General features: G+C 34.3%; 1 protein-coding gene across 9 annotated transcripts in view; it reads right to left on the bottom strand.

Annotated features, from left to right (window-relative positions):
• PALS2 (protein associated with LIN7 2, MAGUK p55 family member) overlaps positions 1 to 24,587 on the bottom strand; it is a 114,683-nt gene that overhangs the window by 48,047 nt on the left and 42,049 nt on the right. For 5 of the 9 annotated variants that reach the window (XM_072783738.1, XM_072783744.1, XM_072783742.1 and 2 more), the window contains exons 2-4: positions 19,360 to 19,478; positions 4,504 to 4,656; positions 132 to 284 (exon numbers count right to left, since the gene is read on the bottom strand). In XM_072783738.1, the coding sequence (XP_072639839.1) occupies positions 132 to 284; positions 4,504 to 4,656; positions 19,360 to 19,476 (423 nt within the window). In that variant the 5' untranslated portion in view covers positions 19,477 to 19,478. Of the gene's footprint in view, positions 1 to 131; positions 285 to 4,503; positions 4,657 to 19,359; positions 19,482 to 24,587 lie in introns of all 9 variants that reach the window. The other 4 variants (XM_072783739.1, XM_072783745.1, XM_072783736.1 and 1 more) reach the window with 1 other exon arrangement.

Consider the following 24,587-nt stretch of genomic DNA (forward strand, 5'->3'; position numbering starts at 1 on the left):
AAAACAAATATACATGAATTGATGTTTTCATAATAATAATAATACAAATTTTGGAAAAAAAAAGGGGGGGTAGTAATTGAGGCAAAAAAGTCAGATTTCAGATTTTAAAAGGCACAAATTTATCTACTCACCAATGGCTCCCCAGCTCTTTTGTGAATACCAAGAATACGAATGGCATCTACTGGTAATAACTGATTATTGATAGAAGAATTATTCATTTCTGGGCTTGATGGAGGTGAATCGTAACATTTTGATGCCACAATATCATGGGCCTCCAAGAGTGACTATAAGGATTCAGAACAGCCTGTGGTTATTAATTACTGATGGAAAAAGTTATTAAAACTAACAGTTCATTATCCTACTAGAGTACTAAAACCTTCCAAAGCACACATTAAATTCTAAAATATGAGTTAAATCAAATGCAACAGAACCTTTTAAATATGAATATATATAGTTTAATCAACATAAACAATATTGTATTCCTTGTTTCAAAGGATTTGAAGAGACTGATAAGAGTTTTGTGACTTTTTAAAACAAGTGACATGTTCAGTGGAAACTGAACCTAGATTTCCAAGTGTGGTGCACTCAAGGCACTGGAATTCACTGCTGACATTGTCATCAACATTATCATCATTCAATATTTATCATCAAGCCCTATTTATTAGGTATCATACAAATTCAAATGGTACAGGGGCTTCTGGGTGGCTCAGTTAGTTAACCATCTGCCTTTAACTCAGGCATGACCTCAGGGTCCTGAGATTGAGCACCCTATTTCTCCCTTTCCCTCTGCTGCTCCCTCTGTCCTCTCTCTCAAATAAAATAAATAAAATCTTTTAAAAAATTCAAATGGTACAGACCCTAATTTTTACTCTAAAATTGTTGTTAGCAATACCATGTATTTTTACACATATAAAATGTCTAATAAATAGATAACCAATAGAAAATGGATAAGTATCAACATCTTATATCAGTGATGAAAGATTTTATATTACTGATAAAGGCTTTAGTCTATAGAACATATATTTTAAGGGAAAAACATTAATGAGCTATGAATGGTCCTGAATATAATTTTACCTCCTACGTTTACTATGTATATGCTATCATCATGAATGACTTTGATATAGCTTCCTAGGAATTTCTTACAATTTTTTAATATATTTATTTTAGTTTTTTGTTTATACTGTAATTGTGTATACTCAATATAAAGCAGAGTTAAATTTTTTGAGTAGATGGAACCCAAGCTCAAAAACAAATCAAAATAAAAAGAAGGGAGAAAATAAATATCAGCAAATTCAGAACAGAAGCAATCAGGATATGAATTGATAATTTCTAGTCATTTCATGAAAATATATTTTAAGAGACTAAAGAAAATTCCAAAAAGAAAAAAAATCACAAGGATTTTTTAAAGATTATTTCCATAAATGCTAGAAATTGCTCAATTCTCTAACCTGGGCTGCTTAGTTTTCATCCTATGCCTTCTTAGGCAATATTATCTACTCTGTGACTTGAACCAGTACTTCAACACTGATAACTTCTAAAACTCTCATGAGCTTCAGATTCAGACTAAAATCTGTCTACAACTAGCCAGTCATGATAACTTGAAAATCAAAGAGTAAGGATAGTAAAGATCGAAACATACTGAATTTATGAAAAATCAATAACTGCAAAATGATATTTAAAAAACAGAAGGACTGAAAAACTCATCTGTTACCATTCAAGAGTGCTATTTTAAAACAATACTTTGAAAACTGGTAAAGGGAAGGATCAGGCATTTCCCTGACTTTTCAGTATGAAATACATCATGGGTTGGCGAAATAGCTCAGTTGATGAGGAGAAGCTCTACTTTATATAAGAACAGCAGCTACAAAATATAGAATGAGAGAATCTGAAAAATGTCATTTTGAAGACTCTAATGAAAATATTAATTCAGGCAAAGATTAATTTGTGTTCATAAGTAGATAAATGGCTGAACAGGAAATAACTTTGTATAATGCTAGGATAATAATACAGTAGATTATGCTCTAGTGAAAAGTATTTCAAAGGAAGGATTAGACTGTCTTTGCCCTTAATTAAGACACCAATCTCAGCATCAGTAATGTGGGTTAACCAGGTGTCACACATCTTCTGATGTAGTTTAATTCATGTTGTATTACATCACTATTGATGCATTCCAGTTTCAAATAATTAACTTGAATCACCAATCTTTTACTTTTTCAAGATTTTATTTATTTGAGAGAGGGAAAGAGAGAAAGTATGAGTGAGAGGAGAGATGAATGGAGGAGAAGCAGACTGACTCTACTGAGCAGGGAACCCAATGTGGGGCTTGATCCCATGACACTGGATCATGACCTGTGCTGACGGCAGACGCTTAACAAACTGAGCCACCCAGGGACCCTGAATCATCAACTTTTTAGAAAGAACTTCTGTTTATAGGAAATAGAAGGGATAACTAAACAACACAGTAAAGAGACAACCAGATTCATTCAGGGAGTGGGAGGTTCTGCAGGGCAGTCATTTTTTATAGGTCAACATTATAATTAAGGGAGAAAAGACAGGGATCTAAGTTGGAAACCCATAAGCACAAACCCTTAAGTACAAAACTATACAGAGTATTTTGGTGTCAAATGGAGATGTTTGAATATAATGTGTATTACATGATATGGAGATCCACTGAAATGAAAAAGTGGAAATCAATAACTGAAAAAAAAAAAAGGGTAAGTTACAAAATAACTTGTATAAGAGGATCTCAATCAGTAATGAAAAAAATATGCACATTTATGCACAGAAAAAGCATAGAGGAATATGCACTAGAATAGTACAGTACTGACATGGGTAATAAGAATCCAATGTCTTGGGCAGCCCTGGTGGCTCAGTGGTAGTGCCTGCCTTCGGTCCAGGGCATGATCCTGGAGACCCAGGATTGAGTCCCACATCGGGCTCCCTGCATGGAGCCTGCTTCTCCCTCTGCCTGTGTCTCTGCCTCTCTCTCTCTCATGAATAAATAAATTAAAAATCTTAAAAAAAAAAAAAAAAAAAAAAGAACTTATAAAGAATGCAATGTCTTAATTTTTAAATTTTTGCTTGCCTGTATTTTCTAATTATATTTATTAAACTTTATATAAATTGATAAACTTATTAAATTTTATATATTTATTAAAGATATGTAGCGTGTATGAAAGCTCTACCATATGCTTCGGAGGTATCACAAACAACACTGCCAGTTACCTTAACATGTCAGTTTCTTGTAGAGTGTTCCTTATCTCAGCAAGTGCCATCAATTATTTGTCAGAAATACTATCCTTATCAACTTCCCACATCTCTCTTCTGTAACTATCACATGTAATCAATCACCAAGTCCTGTTGATTTTATGGCTTAAAACCTAAAAATTCCCACATTTTCCACTCTTGATACTGCCATCACAGTTTCTTGCCTTATTCCTCAACTATCTTTCTGCCTTCTCCTTAATATCTCCTACTCTCCCCTCTTATGGTTCTCCCCTCCTACTCTCACTGTCCTCAGAATAAAGTCCAAATAGCTTTCTGTGCCTTATAAGACCTTCATCAACTGGCACAAGCATATAGGATGTCTCTGAAATGTGTCCATTTTTTTTGTACTTTGAGATACTGATTTATAGAGCAACCAACTCATATAAACTTTTGTATTTTGCAGCCACATTGCTGAAGAGTCATAGAAAGCCCTTGAGAAAAAGCAAAGGGGGTGTTGCCATTTGATTTTCAATGCTAAGATTTGCAATGGAAAGCAGATGACACTTTATTCTTTTATCCCAGCACTACTTATGGAACAGTCTATTCCTTCTCCCTTAAAATGCAGTATCTCTGTCATAAATCAAGTTGTGGTATACATGTGGATATATTTCTGGGTTTTTTTTCTCTTCCATTGGTCTATTTTCTAATACTGTCCCAATACGACACTTAATTATACATTTATAAGAAATCTCTCCTCCCTCCCCTCCACTTTCTCTTCTGAAACTGACTCTTCTTTGTTAAACAGATTTACTCTTCACTGCTACAGACCAATGCTTAAATTGCATGTATTTTTTTTAGCACCTATGGAGAATGTGTTATGGATTAGTTCTATCCTTACACAGTTCTCTTTTGTTCCAAGGTCACTGATTGCATCTCAGTCTCAGAAGCAATACTGAAATAACTCTAATAAGAAAGGCTGCGAAACAGTGGTGGTGAGGAAGGAAAATCCATTATCACTATAAGAAAAAGGTCTCTAGTATGTGGTCTGTTGCTGAATCAAGGCTGGTTTTAATTACACAATGGAAAATCCATTCTAAAGTATTTCTGCTATACATTTATGTAGTGTATATTAGCTGTGTGTCTGTTTTTATATCCTCAGGTCATTAAAATATCTGTTGGAATTTACATATTTATAAAATTTGGCTCTAAATAATCTTAAATAAATCACCTTAAGCTGGAACCCATCTACTAAAAGAATACAGGGGACTTGGGAATAAGAGTAATAGCAAAATTTACCTGGAAGTGAGGCTCTTTGAGTATGCCAACCAGTTCTGCCACATTTTCATCCACATTTATTAAAGGAGTGATATCTTCAAGAATTTCATTGACTAATTCTAAGTTATTATCACTGACAGCTTCTAGTTTTGAATCTTCTAGCCTCTCATGAGCCTGAAAAGATAACAGTATAATTGAAGTTATAACACATATTGTTTTGCTCCAGACCATGATTTTCTTCTTGATTTCTTTCTCATAAAGAACACTCTAAAAGATACTACCTAAAGGTTTGATTCATTTAAACCAAATTTAATATTCTAGTCAGAGGCAACATACATTTTATAGTAAATGTTATCAAGCAATATAATAAATCTTGGCTTTTATTCCTATTCTAAAAGTCATGGAAAACTTGCTTTAATAACTAAATGATGAAAAAACTAGTAAGCCAGATGACAATTGAAAAAACACATTTCCTACCCAATAGAATTTCCTAATGGCTTTCTAGTCTAGGCTCAAACTCTAGAGGCAGAAAATAAGTGATTATGCATAATAAAAATAAAAAAAAATAGGAATGTAATCATTATATGGACTGCCATTAAAAAATAATAAAAATCATTTTGGGGGTACCAGAATCCTGAAGCTACCATTTTCCAATTTTGATATCAGCAAAATAAATAAGTCAATTCAGGGAAGTCAGTTCTTGAACTGGACCTTGAAAGACTGTTTGATTTCATTAGGAAATCATGTCTCTTTATCTTAAGCCACTTAAAAAAAAAAAAAAAAAAAACTCACAATCTTTTCCATGGCAAATGGACCATGAATCACACTGTCACAGGAAACAAGTAACCCTAATTAGCCTTTAATAGTGGGAGTAAAACAGAGTTTTAAATTCAAACTGAAACTGAACACTAAGTAGTCTCCCTCTTTTTAAGTGATGTTTTTTCTGATAAATGGTTGCATCTGATTTTGAAGGCAGGCAAAGCGTAACTGTTAAGATTTAATGTATAAATGAAACCATGTAAGATGACAAATCTTGTATTTAATATCTTAAGATCGATTTCAGTAAGTACTCAGGAAAAATCCAAGTTTCAAGTGGTAACAGTATCAATTAAACTTTATCTGTACCTATAATACTTCAGCCATTATGAATGGATCCTTCAAAGACAAATATAGGGTCTGATTTTAAAAATGAGATTTTTCATTTAAGTGTATTTTTTTGAGGTGATTCACAAGAATGAAATAAATATTTAACTGGAAGAAGGGGCTACATACATAAGCAACATTTTTAAAAAACACCTCAGGAGAAAAAATTTTAAGTCATATGAAATGGCAGAAGAAATTTTAACTGTTATTAAACAAAGAAAAGTGTCAAAAGACCAAATGTATTTTAGAGGAAGGAGTTTCTATTACATTTAGATAAGAAAAAAATTAGGTAAGAAAAAATTAAGATTAGATAACACCACAAAGAATAAAATGGGTAAACCTGTAATTTTCTGAAAGTTCAATATAAGCCTATTAAGGATAGGATGAATGGGAAACTCAACATAAATCACCATGGGTAAGAAAACCTAAAATAATGGACATAATTAGCTATTAACACTTACAAAACAAACTAGAATTGTTTATTGCTTTAATAAAAATATTCGCTGTTAACAAGAATCTAATTTAGCATTGATAACCTTGCAATACTCCTTTACTCTTATAGTAGTATATGAAAGTTTAAGGAAAGAAAGGAAGTAAAGAAGCTTAACAATTATTAAGGTTTTTTTTTTTGTGTGTGTGTGTGTGTGTGTGTATCTGTCAGGAACTATATTCTCAGTGTAGTGTGAGTGTGTATTTGTGTGTATTAAGCAAAGGTAGGTGTGTTGTTATCCTTACCTTACATAGATGCTAATGCAAAATAAAAGTGATTTGCTTGAATCTATAATACTGATAAGTGGCAGAATCAGATAGTCTAATAACAAGGCTTGAATGCTTACCTACTAAAGCTTCTTATTTGACTTCATCACTATGCAGACAGCCACTGAAACATCATACTGTGGTTAATTATTCCATTTTCTACATAATGCATTATTCTAACTCATTTAACTGTGTCAAATATGTTCTCATTGACTGCGAGTTGAGTTGCAGTTTCTTAGCATGCTACTCTAGTCCAGAGGTGTTATTAATTCTGTTCTACTACATCTATCCCCACAGTTATTTTATACTCCTGTGGTCAGAATACCACCCATCCCTTCAATCTGCAACCTCTTTGCTCCAAGTAAGAGCTATAAACACTACCTGTTTCTCTAGAAAACACAATGTTTGGTTTACAATTTTCAGGTACTATGTCAATATATTTTCTATAACATCCTATGATCACATAATATACCCATTCAATTCAAGACACTGGGACAAGTAATAAAGAAACAGAAATGATCACTGATGAGAACTCTAATATAGCTCCTTTAGTTTCTATGTTCATCTATCTTATTGCTCTCAAACTGGGTGAGGACACATGGAAATATATGAAAGAAGTAGCAGCAAGGCAAAATTATGTTATAAAAACAAACATACACAAAGGTTTCTTCACATTGACTGCACAGACTGGTGCAACAGTAGAAAAAAAAAATCCACACAAGAAATTCTCAGAAAAAGGAAAAAAGGCTTTTTAGTGAAACTGTCACTGTAATTATATTAACACAGAAAGCCAACTTCTGAAATATAATTGGGTTCTATCAAGATCAACTTTATTTTTCCAAGAAAGCAAATGCAGGTCCATATTTTTAAGGTGTAAGATCCTGTGAAAAAAGTTAGGACTTCTATTCACTTTAAAGCCAGCATTTATTTAGTAGCTTTGAAGAGGCAAGCATCAACTTGAATTTAACTGATTTGACAAAAAAAAAAAAAAAAAAAAAAAAAAAAGAAAGAAAGAAAGAAAAAAGAAAACACTGAAAATTGATTAGGACAGATAAATTATAAGCTATTTGAATAAAATGGGTCTTGTTTCCCTTTAGAAAAGACATTATTAGAAAGCTAGCATAACTTCAAAAAAAACAAAACAAAAAAGAAAGCTAGCATAACTTAATAAAAATATATTCCACCTGCCACAACTTGGGACACTGGGACCTGATACAAATATGATGTAGCCTAGCCTTCTTGTATGTCCAGTTCTGAGAAACCTATTTACTACTGCACCTTAGAAAAATGAACTGCAGAGAAGAACTTCCTTCAGGACTTCTAGGTATTTCTTTTAGGCATAGTCCAACCAAGCTTGCAAAAAAAAATAAGTAACAGAAATTGTGGGCTATAAAGTGACAAATATTATCTATTATATCTAATACTACTATCACTATGTGTACTAACCTTGCCTTTTTCCCTTAAAAGCAAGGACCAAAATATCATAAATTTTGTTTCTATGTTTGAACATGGCTAAGTATATGGTAGTTGCTCATTAAATATTTCTTGAAAAAGCTAAGTAAGTGACAAATGTTTTGCTGAGTTTAGAGTCATTCTCTTCTATTATAGAAACTCAAGGATGAGAAAGATCAAGAAAAGCCCACAAAGAGTCAAAAAATAAATAAGATTTTGAGCAGAAAGTAGAAATGAGAGAGAAAAGTCAATTTTTATTTTGCTTCTCCATACATTATTTCAAAAAGAATGAGATTTGTTCTGAACAAAAAATGGATGAAATAAGTATAAATTAAAATTGAATTCTCTAATGAGTAAAGAACTTGTCAGAAATCTAGTTAACAAAAGAAGTTCAAATTCTTAATTATATATCAAAATACTCAGGGAGCTTCTAAATAACATTGCTAAGCCACTCTTAGAAATATCTGTAGAAATCAAAGAACCACAGAGATGCCAAAAACTAGAAATGGGAATCTGTTACACTTTTTAAAAAGAGAAAGACCTGGGGCTCCTGGGTGGCTTAGTGGTTGAGCATCTGCCTTCTGCTCAGGGTGTGATCCTGGGTCTGAGGATCAAGTTCTGCATCGGGCTCCTGTTGAGGAGCCTGCTTCTCCTTCTGTCCATGTCTCTGCCTCTCTCTGTGTGTCTCTCATGAATAAATAAAATCTTTAAAAAAAGAAAAAGATCTTTTTCTTTTAAGCTTATCTGTAACAGTATTTAGAAAAAATAAAGGAATACTTTTTATGATTTCTGAGTAGAAAAGACCTTTCTAATGTTGCAAAATCTGAAAGCTATAAATTTTAAAAGGCCCAATAAAATTAATGACACAAAATTTAAAATTTCTTATCAAAAATCAGCAAAGTCAAAATATAAATGACAAACTAGGGTTAAAATACAAATCATATTACAGATAAAAGGCTAATTTCTTTATACATAAAGGACTTCTTTTAATAATGAGAGAGAGCAATGTAGGGAGAAAGAGAGCACTAGCAGGAGGAGAGCAGAGGGACAAGCACAATCCCAGGTGTGCAGGGAGTCTGATGCAGGGCTCCACCCCAGGATCCGGAGATCATGATCTGACCTGAAGTCAGATGCTTAGCCAACTGAGCCACCCAAGTACCCCTACATAAAGGACTTCTACAAACCAGTAAGAAAAAGATCAACACATTAAGAGAAATAGGCAAATAATGCAAACAAGAAATAGACAAAAAGGAAATCAAATACCTCTTAAACATATGAAAAGATACACAACCACATTCATGATAAAAGAAGTACAAACTAAAATTATAGTACAATATTCTTCTCTTTTTATCAGATTGGCAAGGATAAAAATTCTGATAACACCCATGTTGGTGAGACTATGGTAGAAGACAGATACTCTTACACACTTTTTTTCCCAGTGGGAACACACTAATGAGCAAAGTACACATTCATCTGAAGCTCACATGGAACATTTACAAGACAGATCATAGTGAGGGCCATAAAACACAACTTAAAAAGTTTATAAGATTAAAAATCATATTAAGTATGCGCTCAGACCACAGTGGAATCAAATAAAAACTCAATAATAGAAAAATAGCCAGAAAACCCCAAAACACTTTGAGACAAAGTAGCACATTTCTTTTTTTCTTTTTTCTCTTTTTTTTAGGATTTTATTTATTTATGAGAGAGAGAGGAGTAGAGTGGAAAAGGAGAAGCCAACTGTCCACTGAGCAGGCAACACAATGCAGGGCTTGAGCAAAGGACCCTGAGATCATGACCTGAGCCAAAGGCAGTCGCTTAACCAACTGAGCTGCCCTGGCATCCCCAGAACAACACATTTCTAAAAATATATGCGTCAAGAAGTCTTAAGAAAAATTTAAAAGTATGTGAACCAAATGAAAATATAACTTACCCAATTTTGTGGGATGCAGGAAAAGCAGTGTTTAAAGAGAAATTACAGCACTGAATGCACAATTAAAAAAGAAAAAAGACCTAAAATCAACAATCTAAACTCACATCTTATAAAGTTAAGAAAAAAAAGAGCAAATCAAATCCAGAGTAAGTAGAACAAATAATCAATTTGAAGCAGAAACCAACAAAAGTAAAAACAGGAAATCAATAAAATGAAACCAAAAGCTGGTTCTTTGAAAAGATGAAAACTTCTTGCTAGATTAAGAAAAAAGAGACTTACTAATAACAGAAATGAAAGGGGAGAGGCATCACAACTGATGCTACAGACATTAAAGGAAAACAAAAGAATACTATGAACAATTCTATGCCCACAGATTTGATAACCTATATGAAATGGACAATTCCTTTAAACATATGATCCACCAAAACTCACAAAAGAGATATAGATAAACTGAACACTCCTATATCCATTAAGGAAATTAAATCAGTAATAATCTTTCCAGACAGAAAGCATGAGGCTCACATGGGCTTACTGGTAAATTCTACCAAAACATTTAAGGAAGAAATTATACCAATTCACTACAATCTCTTCCAGGAAGAAGAGGAAGCATTTCTTAACTCACTCTATAGGGACAATATTACTCTAATACCCAAACTGGGCAAACCCATTACATGTCATTATACATTTGTTACAACCCATAGACACACATATACAACACAAGGTATGAACACTGATGTAAACTATGGACTTAATAAAGTTCTAAGTTTATAGAAAAATTGAGCAGAAAGTACAGAAAATTTTCACGTATCTGCCTCACTTCAGTTTCTCTTACTTAAATCCTGCATTAGTGTGTGATACATTTGTTATAATTATTAAGTCCATTTGATACACTGTTAATAACTAAACACTATAGTTTACATTAGGATCCACTCTTAATCTTGTACCTTCCTATGGGTTTTGACAAATGCATAAAGTAATCTATGCACCTTTACAGTATCATACAGAGTAATCCCATGGCTCTAGAAATGCTCCACGCTTCACTTATTCATCCTTCCCTTGCACTCCTCCAAACCCTGGCAACTACTGATTCTTTTCTTTTATACTGTCTTTATAACTTTTGTTTTTCCCAGAATGTAATGTAATTGGAATCATATAGTGTATTCCTTCTCCAGTTGGTTTCTTTCATCTAGCAATATGTATTTACATTTCCTCCATGTTGTTTTGAAGCTTGACAGTTCATTTCTTTCTATTGCTGAATAATATTCCATTGTATGAATGCATAACACTATCTATGCTATTAAAAAACATCATGGTTTGCTTCCAAATTTTAATAATTATGAATAAATAGGCTATAAACACTCACTTGTAGATTTCTGTATGGACATAAATCATCAGTTCCTTTGGGTAACTATCAGGAGTACCACTGCTGGATTGTATGGTAATACTATGTTAATATTGTAAGAAAATGCCAAAGTGTCTTCTAAAGTAGTTGTACTATTTGCATTATTACCAGCAATGAATGAACAGCTTCCTTTTTAGGATATAGGCTTTCTCAAAGATAGTGCAGGTTCAGTTCCAGACCACCACAATAAAGTGAACATTGCAACAAAAAGAGTATTGCAATAAAGTCAGGAAAATGAATTTCTTGCTTTTCCAGCACATATAAAGTTATGTTTACACTACAGGGTAGTCTATTAAGTGTGCAATAACATTTTGTCTGAAAAACATTGTATATACATGAAAAATTACCTTATTGCTAAAACTGCTGACCACCATCAGAGCTTTTGACAAGTCATAATCTTTTTGCTGAAAGAGGGTTGCACCCTGACTTTGATGTCTGCTAACTGATCAGAGTGGTGTTGCTGAAGGTCTGGGTGGCTGTGGCAATTTCTTAAAATAAGACAATGAAGTCGGCTGCATTAATGGGCTCTTTCTTTTATAAAAAATTTCTCTGTAGCAGAAGATTCTGTTTGACAGCTTTTCCCCTGCAGTAGAACTTCTGTCAAAATTTAGAGTCAATCTTCTCAAACCCTGCCACTGCATTATCAACTAAGTTTATGTAACATTCCAAATCTGTTGCTATCATTTCAACAATCTTCATAGCATCTTCATCAAAAATAGATTCCATCTCAAAAAATCACTGTCTTTCCTCACCCATAAGAAACAACTCCTCACTTAGGGGCACCTGGGTGTCAGGCTCGTGCTTAGCGCACAGTCTAAGATTCTTTCCTTCACCTCTGTCCCTCCCCAACCTGCTCATGGGTTTGCACATTCTCTAAGAAAAAACCTCCTCACTCACTAAAAGGTTTATTATGAGATTGCAGCAATTCAAATATCATCATGAAAAAGTAGAAATACTGTGAGAATTACCAAAACGTGACACAAATACATGAAGTGAGCAAATGCTGCTGTAAAAATGATACAGATTTGCTCAATGCAGAGTTGCCACAATCCTTCAATTAAAAAACAAAAACAAAAACCATAGTATCTGTGAAATGCAACAAAGAGAAGCACAATAAAATGAGGTATGCCTGGCTATGTTTTGCAAATATTTTTCCCCAATCTGTAGTTTGCCTTTTCATTTTTGTAATGGTGTCTTTTGAAGCAGAAAGTTTTAATTTTGATAAAATCTAATTAATCAAATTTTTATTATGCTTCATGCTTTTTATGTCTTATCTAAGAATTCTTTCTCTAACTCAAAGTTGCAAAGTTTATCCTTATGTATTCTTCTAAAGTTTTAAAATTTTAGCTCTTACTTTTAGATCTATAATCCACTTTGAGGTAATTTTTGTTCATAATGTGAGGAAAAAGATGATGTTAATTTTTTCCTGCATATAAATATTCAATTATTCCAGCACATTTATTGAAAGGACTATCATTTCTTCATTGAATTACCATGGTGCTACTGATAAAAATCAGCTGACCATACATGTGTTGGTTTCTTTCTGGGCTCTATTCTGTGCCACTGATGTGTATGCCAATACTACAGTGTTTTCTCTATTATAGGGTAATAGTAATCCTTGAAATCAGGCTGTGGAGAACATTAAATTTTCTTCTTTTTTAAAACTGGTTTGCTTAGTCTAGGTCCTTCATAAATTTCAGTACCAATATATCAGCCTGAAATTTTGACTTGGATTCTATGGAGTCTACAGATCAGTGTGGGGAGAACTGACATGTTAACAGTACTGAGCCTTCCAAACGCTGAAGTATGTATGCATGTATGCTTTTAATTTCAACAATGTCTTTTTAAGTTTTCAGTGTATAGGTCTAGCACATATTGTTAAATTCACTCCTATTTCTTTAGTATATAAAAATACAACTGATTTATGTAGATTGATCTTGTATCCTATGACTTTGCTAAACTCACTTATTAGTTCTAGGTTTGTTTTTCTTCCTTCTGGTGTATTCTTAGGATTTTCAACAGAAACAATAATGTCATCTGTGAATAAAGAAAGTTTATTTTTTCTTCTTTAATCTGTATGCCTTTTATTTATCTACTTTTCCTTGTCATTTTGTACTGCCCAGTACCCCAAGTACAAAAGTGAATATAAGTGATGGTTGAACAGAAATGATCCCATAAAGAAAGCATTCTATCTTCATCATGAATTATGATGTTAACTGTGGGGTTTTTTTTTTTGTTGTTTCTTTTTTTAACTGTGGTTTTTTTAATAGATGTCCATCAGGTTGAGACTATTTCTTCTAAGTTTACCTAGTTTATGTCAAAAATGAATGTTCAATTTTGTAAAATGCTTTTCCTGCAACTATTAGCATAATCAAATGATTTTTATCATATCAACAAAATTGTGACAAACATTTATTGGTTTTCAAATGCTAAGGCAGTATTGCATTTTTTTAGTCAAAACTCATTTGACAATGAGTATAATCTTTTTTTATATGTTGCTGAATTTGATTTGCTAGTATTTTCTCAAGAATTTGAAGTCTATGTTCATAAAGGATACCATTTTTGCAGTTTTCTTTTCTTGAAATGTCTACAGCTGGCTTTGCTAACAGGGTAACACTAAGTCTCATAAAATAGTAAATGTTTCCTTCTCTTCCCCTTTCTCTGGAAGAAATCAAGTAGAATTGGTATTATTTCTTCCTTAAATGTTTGATAGAATATTATTGTGAAGCCATTTAGGCTGGAGATTCTTTTGTAGAAAGGTTTTAAACTGCAATATTTAGTTTAAAAAAATATAGAGTTATTTGGGTTTTCTATTCTTATATAGGCTTGTTTGTATCTTTTATGGAATTAGTCAATTTCATCTAAGTTATCATATTGTCCTAAAGTTGTTCATAATGTTTATTATTCTTGCAATGTCTGTTGGATTTTAGTGATGTCCTCTCTTTCACTCTTGTTACTAGTAATTTGGGTCTAGCTGCAGGTTTACTGATTTTATTGATATATTTAAAGTCATATTGACTTTGTCTATTTGTCTTATATTAAACATATAATCTTATTTTTATTATTCCTATAAGCATTGTTTTGACATAATTTTCATTTTCATTCAATTCAAAATATTTTTTTCTGTTTCTTTGTGATTTCTTCTCTGCCCTGAGACTATTTAGAAGTATGTTGTTTAATGTCCAGATACTTGGGGATTTTTCAAATAACTGTTACTGAATCCATTAACCCCATCAAATGAGCTTTTTAAATTTCAGATATTATATTTTTGAGTCCTTGAATATCCATTTGATTATGTCTTAAAGCATAATTAACATAGTGTTATATTAGTTTCAGTGTACATTGATTTGACAAATCAACACATTATTCAGTGCTCACCGTAAGTGTAGTTACTGCTTGTCACCATACATTATTTCAGTATCACTGACTATATTCCCTATGCTAAACTTTTAATCTCCAAGACTATATATATATAAAATATTTTACAATTGGAAGTTTGTACCTCTTAATCTCCCTATTCATTTCACACATTCCCTACTCACTCTCTCCAGCAACTACCAGTTTGTTCACTATATTTTAGAGTTTTTTGTTTGTTTGCAGCACAACTTAAAAAAGCCAAGTTCTGGAAGTAACCCAAAGGTCCATCAATAGATGAATGAAAAAAGGTGATGTGGTATATTGGGACTATATAAAAGTAAAAAGCTTTTGCAGTGAAGGAAACCATCGAGAAAACAATAAGGAAACATACTGAGTGGGAGATGATATTTGCAAATGATATATCTTATAGGAATTAATATGGAAAATATATAAAGAACTCTAACAAGTCAACACCAAAAAAGAATAATAATAATAATCTGATATAAAAATGGGCAGAAGAGGGATCCCTGGGTGGCGCAGCGGTTTAGCGCCTGCCTTTGGCCCAGGGCGCGATCCTGGAGACCCAGGATCGAATCCCACATCATGCTCTCAGTGCATGGAGCCTGCTTCTCCCTCTGCCTATGTCTCTGCCCCTCTCTCTCTCTCTCTCTCTCTCTCTCTCTCTGTGTGACTATCATAAATAAATAAAAATTAAAAAAAAAAAATGGGCAGAAGACCTGAATAGACATTTTCCCAATGAAGACATACAGATGCCAGCAGACACATGAAAAGATGCTCTGCTAATCATCAGGAAAATACAAATTAAAACCAGAATGAGATCATCTTACACTTATCAAAATGGCTAGAAGCAAAAAAGACAAGAAATAAGTGTTAGCAAGGATGTGGATAAAGAGGAACCCTTGTGCAGTGCTGGTGAGAATGCAAACTGATGCAGCCATTATGGAAAACTGTAATGGAGGTCTCTCAGAAAATTAACAGAAATACCATATAATCTAGTAATCCCACTATTGGGTATATGTAAAGAAAACAAACATGCTAATTCAAAAAGATATATGCACCTCTATGTTTATTCCAGCATTATTTACAATAGCCAAGATTTGGAAGCAGTCCAAATGTCATCTATAGATGAATCAATAAGGAAGATGTGTGTGGTGTGTGTGTGTGTGTTGTGTATGTAAATATATATATGTGTATATACACATATATATAAATACAAAACAGAATATCACTCAGCCATAAAAAATGAGATCTTGCCATTTGCAAAACATGGATGCCCCTATAGTGTATTATGCTAAGTGGAATAAGTCAGACAAAGAAAAATACTATGTCAACACCAAAGAAACAAACAATCCAATCATGAAATGGGCAAAAGACATGAACAGAAATCTCACAGAGGAAGACATAGACATGGCCAACATGCACATGAGAAAATGCTCTGCATCACTTGCCATCAGGGAAATACAAATCAAAACCACAATGAGATCCCACCTCACACCAGTGAGAATGGGGAAAATTAACAAGGCAGGAAACAACAAATGTTGGAGAGGATGCAGAGAAAAGGGAACCCTCTTACACTGTTGGTGGGAATGTGAACTGGTGCAGCCACTCTGGAAAACTGTGTGGAGGCTCCTCAAAGAGTTAAAAATAGACCTGCCCTACGACCCAGCAATTGCACTGTTGGGGATTTACCCCAAAGATACAAATGCAATGAAACGCCGGGACACCTGCACCCCGATGTTTATAGCAGCGATAGCCAAACTGTGGAAGGAGCCTCGGTGTCCAACGAAAGATGAATGGATAAAGAAGATGTGGTTTATGTATACAATGGAATATTACTCAGCTATTAGAAATGACAAATACCCACCATTTGCTTCAACGTGGATGGAACTGGAGGGTATTATGCTGAGTGAAGTAAGTCAGTCGGAGAAGGACAAACATTATATGTTCTCATTCATTTGGGGAATATAAATAATAGTGAAAGGGAAAATAAGGGAAGGGAGAAGAAATGTGTGGGAAATATCAGAAAGGGAGACAGAACGTAAAGACTGCTAACTCTGGGAAACGAACTAGGGATGGTGGAAGGGGAGAAGGGCGGGGGGTGGGAGTGAATGGGTGACGGGCACTGGGGGTTATTCTGTATGTTAGTAAATTGAACACCAATAAAAAATAAATTAAAAAAAAAAGAAAAATACTATGATTTCACTTCCATGTGGAATCTAAAAAACAAAATAAATAACAGAAACAGACCCACAAATACAGAGAACAAATTGATGATTGCTAGAGGGGAAGTAGGTGGAAGGATGGGCAAAACAGTTGAAAGGGAGTACGAGATACAGACTTCCAGTTATGGATAAGCCACTTGGACAAAAGGTACAGCATGAGAAGACAGTCAGTAGTACTGTAATAGTGTTATATGATCACAGATGGTAGCTGCACTAGTGGTGAGCACAGCACAATGTATAGACTTGTCAAATCACTATGTTGTATAGTTGAAACTAATGTAATGTTGTGTGTCAACTATATTTCAAAAGAAAAATGTTTTTAAAAAGATGATGTGGAGGGATGCCTGGGTGGCTAAGTTGGCTAGTGTCTGACTCTTGGTTTTGGCTCAGGTTATGATCTCAGGGTTAAGGGATGGAGCCCCATGACAGGGGAACTAGGAGTCTGCTTGAGACTCTCTCCCTCTCCCTCTGCTCTGTCACCCCCACTCCATCCCGTGTTCATGTTTGTTATTTTTCTCATGATTACTAGTCACATGTTCCTGTCTAGCAACATACTCCTGTTTCCTCAGTAACAACCATTTTTTATTTCTTGTACAGGGAATGTTGGCCAGCTGTGACTAAATATCTCTTTCTTGGAAGTAGAAGTCTTCCTTTCCTCCTGGGATTTCTTTTCTTTCATTGTAGGAATACTAAACTGTCATTGTTTCTATTAATTGAGAAACTGCTTGAATGCTGGATACTATTAGTTGATTCTGTTCTTAATTTTTCAAACATATTTATATATTTGAGAAAGAAAAAGAGCATGAACAGGAGGGACAGAAGGAAAAGGAGAGAGAATCCAAGCAGACTTTGTGCTGAGCCCTAAACTAGTTAATACAGGCTTAAATAGCCTCTACATATTTCAATAGACCCTGAGGTAATTTATCTTGATACAGTATAGTAATTGTTATTTATGACAAGAAGCTTGAATTTGAAAGTAAACCATATCCTATTACTATTAAGATAGAGGACTATCTAATAAACTTTGGCAAAACTGAAATCAAAAGTGACTAAAACTAGGGATGCCTGGGTGGCTCAGTGGTTGAGCATCTGCCTTTGGCTCAGGTTGTGATCCTGGGGCTCTGGGATCGAGTCTCACATCAGGTCCCTGCAGGGAGTCTGCTTTTCCTTCTGTCTATTTCTCTGCCTCTCCCTCTGCATCTCTCATAAATAAATTAATACAATCTTTTTCAAAAAAAATGACTAAAGCTGGAGCACCTGGGTGGTTCAGTCAGTTAAGCAGCTGACTCTTGGATTCAGCTCAGGTCATGATTTCGGGCTCCTGGATGGAGCCCTGTGTCAGGCTCCATGCTCAGTGGGAACTCTGCTTGAGGATTCTCTTTCCCTCTCCCCACCTCTCCCCTGGCTCATGCTTATGCACTCTCTCTCTCAAAAATAAATATTTTTAAAAAAGTAACTAAAATAAAAATTCCAGTTGGGTGATACACAAGTAGATTAGAGTTCTACTTAGGACCCAAAGTTTTTATATCATGTGATCTTAGAAATGACTAAGTTTGTGAATAAAATGAATTTGTATCATTGACTTTAACAAATGGGAGATATTGTAAAAGGTGTGATGTTTCAAAGTTAAAAGAAAAAAAGTAATAGACTGTGATTAAAAAACAATTCTTGGGCTTGCCTGAGTGGCACGGTTGGTTAAGCCTCTGACTTGATTTCGGCTTGGGTCATAATCTTGGGGTCACGGGATGGAGCCTGCATTGGGTTCTGTGCATGATGGGGAGTGTGTTGGAGACGCTCTCTCCCTCTCTTTGCTCTGCACCACCCCCATGCTCTCAAATGAATAAATAAAATCTTTATAAAAAATAACAATTACCAGAGAGGGTGAAATCAACATGCTGTGAGTGCAAAAAGCAAATGTAAAGACAAGATGATGACATGAAGGAGAGGTCATAGAGGGCACGTGATACAGGTTTCTGAAAGCAAGAATCATTTGAAGGAATGCTGAAGAATGGGAGAACAGGGTGGTGAAGTAGTTAATACACCAAGCTTTAGTGGTGTTTATAAAAATTAATACAAGAAACATTGTAAGTGAAATAAACTGGACCAACAATACCTGTAAAAGTCTATTTGCAGAGGAGTTAAGGAGACTCATAATAGACTATAAAAATAGACTTAAAATATCAAGGTTATCCAAAAGAAAACAAGTTTTCAAAAAGTACTAGATATAGGAAATCAAGAACTGAAATGAAAAACAGGTACAGTCTAACGTAACAGAAAATCAGTATCTTGCTTTTGCTGAAATGGAGACAGTACTAGGTTTTTTTTTTAAGTCCTGTTATAATATGACTGGTTATAATTTCCCCTAAAATTTTAAATGTGTTAGGCTAAAACTAAAAGTTATTTTATCTTGTACTTTAAGTTAGCACAGGGAAGGCAAAAGCGGTTTAATTTTTGTGTGCATAAAGATTTCATTATGTGATAAGCGCTATTATTTGCTAACTAAGCCAAAAGCGTATCAAGTTCTGAAATAGTAATGTCTGTAAAGACAATCTTAAAAATTATTTAGTAAGCTTATGAATAAACCACTATACCTTAGCAAGTGATTTTACAATAGGATTCTCCATAATCCCCTTGAGGAAAATTAGGTCTATTTCTTCTGCTCCTGTAGATGAAGGGAGCTCCGTAAGGTTATCCAACACTTGCTGCATTGCTGCTGAGATAAAAACAACAAAAAAAGAAACCAAACCCTTAAATTCGAAGCCATTATGAAATAGAATTATAAAATATTTGATAGATTTAAAATAATTCAAATAAAGACATTAACAACACTTTTGAAAAGTCATGTTTTAAAAACGTGAATTGTTAAAAATGGTATTAAGTTTCACACTGAATTCCCCTGAATTGGGAGGACATGTTTTTATACACAATTTAGGCTTTATCAGAGTACCTTAACATACTTACCACTTTACACTTGCTTTATATATATATTTTTTAGTTTAAAACATTACTCAAGAAGAAATACAAAATTTTAATAAACCTATAAGAAAATAAAGAGATTGAATTAGTAATCAACAAACTTCCCACAAGCCCAGAACCAGATGGTTTCACTGGTAAATTCTACCAAACTTTAAAGAGGAACTAAAACCAGTACTTCACAAAAAAAAAAAAAAAAAAAAAAAAAACAGTACTTTACAAACTCTTCCAAAAAAAAAAAAAAAAAAAAAAAGAGGAGGGAATACTTCCCAATTATTTTATGAGATCCTGATACTAAATCCACAAAAAAATAGTATCACCAGATAATTACAGTCAATATCCTTTATAAACACAGATGCAAAAATCTTTTAAAGAAATACTGACAAACTCAATCTAGCCACATATAAAAAGGATTGTACACAAGGACCAAGTACAACTTATCTCAGGAATGCAAGAATGCTTCAACAAGTGAAAATCAATCAGTATAATACACTGTATTAACAGAACATAAAATAAAACTACATGATATCTCAATGGGCACAGAAAAAGCATTTGACAAAATCCAAATCCTGTTCACGATAAAAACATTCAACAAACTTAGAAGGGAAATTTCCTGAACTAGAGGAAAGGTATCTATGAAGAATCTGTAAGTAATATCATATTTAATGGTAAAAGACTGGATACCTTCCCATAAGATCAGGAACAAAGCAGTATCTCTAATCTTGCCACTCACACTCAACATTGTAGTGGAGATTCTTGCCTAACAAGGCAGTTAGGCAAGAAATAAAAGGCACTGGAAAGGAGTAAGTAAAATTATCTTGTTTTGCAGATAACATAACCTTGTATATAGAAAATCCTAGGGAATATGCCAAAAAAAAATTACTAGAATAAATGAGTTCAGAAAGGTTGCAGGATACAAGGTGAAAATACAAAAATCAAAAACATTCCTAAATATTATCGATGAATAACCCGAGAATGAAATTATGAAAACATACCTTTTACAACAGCATCAAAAACAGTAAAAAAAATTTGGGATAAATGCAACAAAGGAAGTGTAAGACCTGTACACTGAAACATAAAGCATCACTGAAAGAATTACTGAAGACTAAAATAAATAGAAAGATATCCTACATTCATGGATTGGAAGACTTAATATTGTTAATTTAAGATGGCAACACTCCCCAAATTGATCTACAGACTTAATGCAATCTCTATCAAAATCTCTACTGGCTCTTCCCTGTTTTTGTTGTTTTTTTTTTTTTCCCTCCAGAACTTGAGAAGTTGATTCTAAAATTCATATGAAAAAATGCAGTGGAATAAAAATAGGCAAACAATCTTCAAAAGGAACAAAGTTAGAAGACTCACACTTCATTTCAAAACTGACTAAATAGCTACAGTAATCAACACTGTGTGATGATAGCATAGAGAGATAAAACGTAAGAGTCCAGGCGTACATGGTGGCTCAGCTGGTTAAACATCTGACTCCTGGTTTCTGCTCAGGTCATGATCTCATGGTCATGTGATCGGGCTCCACACTCAGTAGGGAGTCTGCTTGAAGATTCTCTCCTCTTACCCTCCCCCCCCCAAATAAAAAAATCTTAAAAAAACAAAAAACACAACTTAAAGTCCAGAAATAAATCTGTATCTTTAAGGTCAAATGACTCTCAACAAGGGTGGCAAGATAATTCAACAGAGGAAATACAGTCTTTTCAACAAATGGTACTGTGACAACAGAATTCACGTATGTAGGAGAGTGAAGCTAGACTGCTACTTCACTCAATATCATAGTCTTAATATTATTCAGATTAATTTTATTAGTTTTGTCTCCTCTTATTCCTCTTGGAATAAGTTAAATAAAATTGCAGGTTTTAATATTTTTTATTTTTATTAAAATAAAATATAAACTTTTAAAAATCAGATTGTACTTATTGGCTATAATGAAATACTGCAGTTCTCTGGTCCCTACTGTCCTCCTTTCTCCCAACTTACACCACTCTGAATTTATTTATTTTTCTTTTTTTTCTCTCTTTTTTTTCTTTTCTTCTTTTTTTTTCTTTTTTTTCTGAATTTATTATAGTTTCATTTAATCACAACTGTATTTCTGGATAATATGCTAATATTGCTTCTTTTTCATTTACCCATTTTAGACTTTATTTTCTGTTAGAGTACTAGAGGGTTAAGCTTTTATCTTCCCCTATCCCCAGACTAGCAATTTTTAATAAAGTCAACAAATGGGAATCCTACATATCATTTCTGTCAGTAATTTTTTCCAAGTGCTCAAATATTTTTTCAACACTTTATCAGACCTATTCCCTGACTTCTACTCCTTAAATCCCTCCCAAAGTGTTCTTTTGTACTTTAATCTGAACAGGCTCATCTCTAGGTCTCCTATTCACTCTGTGAACGACAATTCTCAAAGATGTAAACAGGAGAAAAATGTGCACCTAGAACAAGGTGAAGGAAAATCTACACTGGGCTAAAACGAAGAAAGGAGACCTAGGAAATAAAAAATACATAGTCTATTTCATAATTTTGTTTGAGGCTCAATGTGTACCTTTCAGTGCGTAGAGAACAAGAGAATCAATAATCTTTAGAAGTTTTATCTTATAGCTATATTTAGCTCTACTTCTCATGATGTCTTTTTTCTTTGACAGTCTATGTTTATTTTTAACTTTTATTATGATAAACTCCAAACATTTGTAAAAGGAGACAAAATAATATAATGAACTAAATAATTATCAGCTCTAACAACTACTAACTCATGGCAAACCTTGTTTCAGACCCCTATATACTTTCTATCCTATATAACTTTGAAGCAAATCCCAGAAAAGACATCTCAGTATATATGTCTAAAAGATCAGGGCTCTTTTAAAACAATGTAACCAAAATACTATTAGCACACCTAACAAACAACAATATCTTAATATCACCAAATTGTTATACTGAAAATCTTTCTAAGATGTACCTTCTGTATTGGTTCTTGAGGTACTTAAATTTTTATATCGGTGCTTAATTAAGTCAGAGGAAAAGTGGTGAAGGTGGTAAAATATACCCTTGGTTATTTTAAAGATCTTCATAGGTTGCTACTGATTCTTGATTATATGAATTTTTAAAAAAGATTTTATTTATTCATGAGAGACAGAGCGAGGCAGAGACATAGGCAGAGGGAGAAGCAGGCTTCCCTGAGGTGAGCCTGATGTGGGACTGGATCCCAGGACACCAGGAGCACTTTGACCTGAGCTAAAGGCAAACACTCAACCACTGACTGAGTCACCCAGGTGCCCCAATTATATGAAATTTAATTAAACACTGATAAATCTGCCAAATATCCCATGTTCTGGAAAAGGGATCAATATTATTAGGTTGCCAAGCATTCCCAAACCAATTGGTACATTTAATGGGATTCTGATCAAAATGCAATAGACCCATCCACATGTTTTCAGGCCAGGTCTGACTTGTTCTTTCCCCATAAGAAAATGGCCAGGGGGCTCCAGGAAACCTGGGCTGATGAGGCAGGGAGCAGGGAAAACCAACACAGTTCTACACAGGTTGGGAAGTCACAGCATACGGCAGTAACTGGTTGTCCAGGGGCAACATTGTGCTGGTGAATGTCTACAGGAACCTGATATTTGTTCTGCTGCTTAGTTTTAGGAAAAAGCAAATCGTGTGCTTTACAAGGAAATCTTGAAGGAGACCTCATGTCCCCAAAGACTTCAAGGAGGGGAGATTATACTGTTCAAGCTTTAGGATATCCAGCTTGAACCCAGCTCCCTGAATATGATGGATGATACAAGGTTGCTACATCTGGAAAGCCAGGGAAATCAGAATTGTTACAACTGTCCAGGATGAAAGCTCTGGCCGTTGTCCATGCCTCTGAGATCCCATTTCAAGCTAAGGATGGCATCCTCATTGTTTTATGGGGAAGAACTTCCACCCCACTGCTAGATCTTTGAATCACTAATACTTCTCTCAAGAAGTACTCAAAGCCTTTACTATATTCTATGGCTGAGATGGCCCACTATGGGACAGAGGTCTGTGGCTAGAGTACTTGTTCTATCAGGAGACCCTGACCAAGCTGGCTACCATGGCCAAGGCATAAAGTGGGAGCTCTCAGCAACAAAAGTAGTCAGCAGCTGGAGACCTAACCCAATTTCCTAGTTTCCCCAACAACCATCAGTTACTTCCCCTCCAGTTAGGGGAGTAAACATTTCAAGCACCTCCTTGAAGAGTTTTAAAGACACCGTAACAAATAGAAATACTCTACAATGGAGCTGAACTGAAGAACTCTTGCTGGGCTGAGCCAGACAGATTACAGTATACTTGCTGGGCAGATCGAGATTGGTCCAGCCAAAGCCTCACTGAGTCAGAAGCTTCTAGAGCTCAATGCCTAAAGGAGCACTCCCTAGTCCTTTCTTGTGGGCAGTTTCAGAACATTCCCTAAGACTGTGTTTTCCCTGACAGCATTTTTTTTCTGGAGTTGAATTCAGATGTTATTCTTAACATACCTGTCAAAGCTTCCTTAAAATTCCTTACTTTTTCTTCTTGGTTTTGATATTTTACCTGCCCTGTTCCATGCTATTTAATCCTAAAGGGGAAGAGTTGGAATAAGGAGACTTGGTTTCTTCCATATCTTCTCCTTTTCAGTTGGGTGAATGGGAACCATCTGAGGTTGGGGCATCTCAGAGTGGATTAGTAGGAAAGGCAGACAGGAACCGGTGGGAAAATTGGTGAGGTAGTAGGTATACATGCTCCAGTTACACTAGGATGTAAAAATACTAACACAACTTCTCTGGGATGCAGGGATCTGCTCTGACACTTTCATTCCATACTGTGTCATGAACAAAAT

This window comes from Canis lupus, chromosome 18, assembly GCF_048164855.1.
Source record: "Canis lupus baileyi chromosome 18, mCanLup2.hap1, whole genome shotgun sequence".
Taxonomy (NCBI): Eukaryota; Metazoa; Chordata; class Mammalia; order Carnivora; family Canidae; genus Canis; species Canis lupus.